This window comes from Hemiscyllium ocellatum, chromosome X, assembly GCF_020745735.1.
Source record: "Hemiscyllium ocellatum isolate sHemOce1 chromosome X, sHemOce1.pat.X.cur, whole genome shotgun sequence".
Lineage (NCBI taxonomy): Eukaryota > Metazoa > Chordata > Chondrichthyes > Orectolobiformes > Hemiscylliidae > Hemiscyllium > Hemiscyllium ocellatum.
In genome coordinates, this window is record NC_083453.1 from 21,875,887 (window position 1) to 21,881,886 (window position 6,000).

The 6,000-nt window shown below is 42.2% G+C and overlaps 1 protein-coding gene across 1 annotated transcript in view; it reads left to right on the plus strand.

Annotated features, from left to right (window-relative positions):
* Positions 1 to 5,685, plus strand: part of LOC132805861 (formin-like protein 3) — a 159,986-nt gene extending 154,301 nt beyond the window's left edge. Inside the window, exons 26-27 of the mRNA XM_060821179.1 lie at positions 1,257 to 1,303; positions 4,975 to 5,685. Of these exons, the coding sequence (XP_060677162.1) occupies positions 1,257 to 1,303; positions 4,975 to 5,013 (86 nt within the window). The 3' untranslated portion in view covers positions 5,014 to 5,685. The remainder of the gene's footprint in view (positions 1 to 1,256; positions 1,304 to 4,974) is intronic.
* The last annotated feature ends 315 nt before the right edge of the window (positions 5,686 to 6,000 follow it).

Genomic DNA, 6,000 nt, shown 5'->3' on the forward strand with positions numbered 1-6,000 from the left:
TGGCCCTCCAGGAAGATAGCCCTCCGAATCAACAATGGATTCTTCCAGTGCACCATTGTAGGCTGCTGTTCCATGCCAAGGAGAGAGACTGTTCCAGTCGTGGTGCAGTGGTCCATGAAATAAGGGACTGCTGTGGAGATTCAGGCAAGGGTTTCCCATTTCAATTGCATGTGTTGCTTTTTGCGTTGTGACCGTTTTGAAGCTCCTCCCTATTGTATGACTTGATGTGGTTTCTTTTTCTTTGTTCCTCCCTGACCCCCTGCTGCTCTTTCTCTCCCCTCTCTCTCTATTGCACATTCTTCTTTCTGCAGCATTGAAGAGTGTGCCCTTCACAGCCCGAACTGCTAAACGTGGGTCCTGGTTCTTCTGTGAAACGTCATTGTGTGAAGAGTCCAATTGTTAATGTTTGTGCCCTCTACAGTCTACAGCTATGACAGGTTTATATGATTCAGTTTCTTCATTCTTGTCTCTATTGTTTGTTGAAAGGAAATGATTCATTTTACACCTTCCATTTGAATTACTGTGTGTGTTTGTGTGTGGAGGGGGGTACGGTGGTTTCTTTATGAAATACAGTATCTGTGTGTTTTTATACACTTGCTATAGAGTTCCACAACCTGGCTCCTTGCCTTCAATGGAAGAACATGGGGACATCCCGAATTTGCTGGTTGAGGCAGGAATTCCTTTAGACCTGAATATCCAGCCAGGAAACAGCTTAGCCAGGCATCAATGTATGGGGAGCCTAGCTTGGAGGTTAGGTAAAGAGTTGGTGAATGCTCCTTTGCACCTTTTGCTAATGAGCATAATGAGAGCCGAGCAAATCCTTGCCAGCCAAGTTGTCTTTGGCGAGCTATAGGACGGGGTGATGGCAGAAATCGACATGGCGATGGCAGAAATTTACAGGGCAAATGTCCCAATTTAGTTTCAAGCGAGAGAATTATGTTATTTCTTGCGTCTGATCAATGTTTTCCAAAGCTCTTCCATTCATTCTTTTCCTTGGCCATTTTCATTCACCTTTGCTGCTGCCCTTGCACTTGTTGTGTGTGTGTGTGTTGCCTAAATGACATTTTATCATTTCTACTGTGGGATTCTAATTTCTGAAAGGATTGTGGACGTTTTCTCTCCTCAATGCGGTTTCTTTTTGCTGGAGTTTTGGCTACGGGTAAAACTGGTGACTGTGACAAGCCCAACCTTTTTTACAAAGTTGTTGCTCATCTTTCATCATCATTCATTCATCTTCATTTCCTTCATTTCTTTAGCTAAGAGGAAGAGTATGATCGGTAATTTTCCAAATTCTCCAACACGGGTAAGAGTTTGCCAAACGTGCAGCGACAGTGAAACTAGTGTGCTCGCCAGGCTTGCCAGCTGCAGACCCAAGTTAAACACTTGTGAAAATCAAGATGTGGAGGAGCCGGTGTTGGACTTGAGTAGACAAAGTTTAAAAATTGCACAACAACAGGTTATAGTCCAACAGGTTTATTTGGCAGTATTAGCTCTTGCTATGCTTCCAAATTAACCCATTGGACTATAATCTGGTATTGTATGATTTTTAACAATGAAAATCAGAAGCGTTAAGTAAGAGTCTTCGTGAGAGGTCGAGGGCCAAGGGAAAGCTTCAGAATGCCTTCAATCGTAGTCGACTATTCTGCTTTTAGAAAGTATTACAAATAAACAACTTTTTCATATTTTTCTTAATGAATCCTGCTTGAATGTTGAAACATGTGGCACCCAAATACAGTTGTTAAACAAGTGGCAAGCTTGGGCTCCAAACAGGACAGTTGGGAAGCTCCTTGTTTTCACAGGCCTATGTGCATGCACTTGATTTTTACGTTTAAGTTCTTAATGCCTGTGGAGAAGTGTTAACTCCAGACTCTGTTTCACTTCGATTTTAAGGAAAAGGAGTTGAGAGTTGTCTGAAATCAATGATGTGACTCCCTTGTTCCAATCAAATTTCTGGAATGTTTCCATCACTTACTCTCCCAGTGTATGTGCTCATCCTCATATCCCTACTTGGCTTCAGTGACCCATTATCAGTCAACTTGTCTTTCTCCTGCTTGCCTGAAGGCAGTGACCCTTACTGGGGAACTGTTTCCTGGCATTCAACCAAGTGGGCATTCTTCTTGTGAGTGCCATGGAGTTTGAGTGTCAGCAAGCTATTGGACTATGGAGGGCATCAAAGCATTGGGTCATTGAGAGTGGAAATCCTTACAGATGCTCTTTTTAGCTCTTTCTTGCCTTCTGGTATTCAACTGTGGCTCGGTTGGTAGCAATCTTGCCTAAGAATGTTGCAGGTTCAAATCCCAGTCCAGGAACTTGAGCATATAGTTTGGACTGGCACTCCAGGGCAGTGCTGAAAGAGTGCTGCATTGTTGGAGGTGCAGTCTTTCCGATGAAGCATTGCCTGCCCTCTTAGATGGATGTAAGATTTGACAGCACTCTTTCCATGATAAGTAGATAAATTCCCCTGGGTCTTGGCCATTATTTGTCCCTCCATCAACATCACTAAAGCAGATAATCTGATCATGTCACATTGCTGTGTGAGAGAACTTGCTGCCTGAAAATTGATGGTTCATGCATTGGCCAGACTCCAAAAGTAAGCTATTCAAAGCACTTTTGTGTGTCCTGTGGTCATGAGCGTTTGTTCAGTTTTTTCGCACTCTGTGTTGAGTTCAGTTGGATTGTCCCTCCTACTGAGTCAACACATCGAACCCACCTGGTCCCTGTACCACAGATGCTACACATTGTGCCCTTTTGGGATAAAGCTGGCTTGTCATCTCATTGGAGGAATAACCCTACTTGGCAATACTGTATTTCAGGAATTCTTATGTGTTGACCCAGGAACATGATATCCTCATATCTGCACCTCGATGATGGTGGTACCAGCAACTTAATCCTTATTCAACCTTGTTTTTGAGAAAGGAGTTTACAAAGGCTGCCTCTTGATTGGATGATGGGATCATTTGGATTGTCAGTCAATTCCTTTTTTTTTAAATAGATGATGGGAATGGTTTTTCCTTTGTCTCTCTTGCCTAGGTGGTTGGTAGACATTTTGATCAATCTATGAAGATGTCTTCTAATACTCCTCTGGAATAGATGGGACCTGAACTGGGAGATAGGGACACTACCACTGCACCTCCAAAGCCTCTTCCATTCAATTATTTATTTCCTAGTTTGGTCTCAATTGGAGTATTGCATCCAGTTCTGGGTACTGCACTTTAGAAAGGATCTGAAGGACTTAAGAGTGTGCAAAAAGGATTTCTGGGAGTGGTCTCAGGGCTGAGCAACTATAATCGGTTATATGGATAGATTGGAAAAGTTGAGACTATTCTCCTTCAGAGACAAGAAGTTTAAGATGAGATTCGATTGAATTGTCCATATTCTTGAGGGGTGTGGACAGAATAGATGGGAAAGAGATCAGTGAAGGACATAGATTGACAAAAGAGGCAATGGTGACACTATAAAACTTCCATGCAGTGAGTGAATACGATTTGGGATGCGCTGCCTGAGTGCGTGGCGCAGCAAGTCAAGCGGGTATTCAATCATCATCTGAAATGGAAAAGGCAGGGGAGCGGCTGTCGTGAATTACTCCTTCAGAGTGCCAGCATGGACATGATAGATGGAATGGTCTCTCGTACTGTAGCCATTCAATGATTCTATGCTTTAGCAGTCATACATGAAAACAGATGTTTGTACCTAAACTGTTTCAAAGAAGGCCTGGTCAATAGGGCTTAAGGTAATCAAAAGTCAGGGAAAGACCTTCCTGTAAATCTGCAGGGATGTGGAGCTAAGGTGAGGAGACTGAGCTGAGATACAGATCAGCCCTGAGCTCAATCAAATGGCACGATGGGCTGAATGACCTCCTGTTGTTCATGTACACAAAGTAAACCCATCCCTGTGTAACCCTGTCTTTCTTTCTTTGTACTATCAACAGAAAAGTAAAATTCCCCTCATATTGTTTTCCCTGCAGTTCATATCTTAATTTGTTGGTAATATACTTCTGTGTTCCTGGCAGCTTCCCATCTGAAGCTTCCCTTCTGCTCTTTGTTACCTTTCTGATGTCTTATGCATGTTGTTCGATCCTACCCAAGCAGAAAAAGTGATGCAAACAAAGCTCACATGAACTGTCAGCTCAGCCTCCAAGGAACTTAAGATATCTGTGATATCCCACTTCTCCCCTCTGGGTGATGTTGATGAGAGGGGTGTGAAGTTGTGGATCTGTCAGCAACAGGCAAAGGGGAAGAGGTGATCAAACGTAAGTTGTAGAAAGCAGGCATCTGAGCTTTGGTACCATTGTATTCTTACAGAAGAGGGGAGAGAATTTTGGCAGGAAAGGACTGGTGGTGTCAGTTCTTCATTAGAGAATGTTGTTGACCATGTAAATTCCCCAGAAGGAGAATGCATGGAAAAAGGACCCCAGGGGAGTATTAGACTGCATCCAATTTCTACAAAACTGAGACTGATTTTTGAGTCCCTTTTGAAAATAATGCTACATTTTCCAACACTGTCGATTATTGCTGAAAAAGACATGTTTTATTTTGTATTTAATGATGACAATCATCAATTGGTGCATTCTGCATGGTAATACCTCTTCAATAAGAATCTATTTGCCAGTCAAACTCTCCTCTGTTACAATATAAATACTTTGCCTCTATGATGGTTTTTTTTGCAAATTGTGCTGATCAGCACAAGAGGAAAAGATTTGACAAAATGTGTCTCTTTTTCAGCAATACTCAAGCTCTGTACTGCCAAATGCCTGTGTAAGTACTGGATCAATGCATGTGTGCATGTATATGCACAACAATCCCAGTGGCTTGCCATCATTTTGATTGGATGTAACTCGACATCTTGCTGTTGTTTCGGAATTGCTTCACTGCAGAGCTGCTTTGCCTTGTTGCTTGATTGCCTCTTTGTTGCCCAACTGGCAGAGTGAAGGAGTTGGTGCCAACTGCCATTTATTTTTTTGTTTGTTTCTCACAGATCTTAGAAGTCAACCATTCCGGCGTGCAGACGCGGTGATACGACATGGATGGAAGCACCTCTGAAGAAAAGAGTTGGGGGAGGGGAGAAGGAGAGGGCAACTGCAACCAAATTGACAGTGTTATCAAAAACTCTTCCCTCGAAGCATCTCGGGATGCACTTTCTTTTGTCACCCCACATCAACTTCCTGAAATGGTGAACTTCCTGCACATGTACCTTTTTGTAATCCACAAAAAATTGGCATGGTGTGGATAGGAAACATGAGGGAGAGCGCACATTCCCTTTCAGTTTCTGCAGGAGAAATGTGTTTTCTTTTAAAATCAATCCACAAAAACTACTCACCACTTAATGGATAAAATGATACAACTACGTGTTTGAGATCCTGATGCTCCATCAAAGCTGGGAGGAAGCATGTTTCTCAGTAGGATAGAAAACACAGAACTATTGGCTGTCTCACCAAATTAGGGCAGCCTGTGAAATTTGAACGCCTTGTTATGGCAGTATTACCTGGGCACATTAACTATAGAGTTCTTTCTATTTTGTAGTCTTAATTAATTTAATGTATTTTTCCATTATTCCTCCTATGTCTTGTACAGTTAACTTGACCTTCTGTGATGTTTCCAAAGAAACTTTGGCATCTGTTCTTGCCAAAGTAAAATGGCCGCTATTGTTGGAATGTTATATTGATTTCAAACCCATTTTTGAGGTCCTTCTGAGCATTTCCAGGTGTTTAGCTCTCTGAATATTGCTAAATTCCTTGATATATTTGGAAATCCTAATGAGAATACTGAAGAATATTCAATGGAACTAGCAATTAGACCTACAAAGTCTGTTGAGAAGCAGATGTAAGGGCAAAGTTTCCTCCCCTGAAGTCAGATTTTTTCACTACTTTTCAGACTCATTGCATTGCAAGGGATTGGATGGAGCAGATTGGGGTGTTTGGAAGTCTGAGTGAGGAGAATATGTAATCTACACAGACCTGACTTTGTTTTACCACTGTTCTTGAGTCAGCATTTACTTAGCACC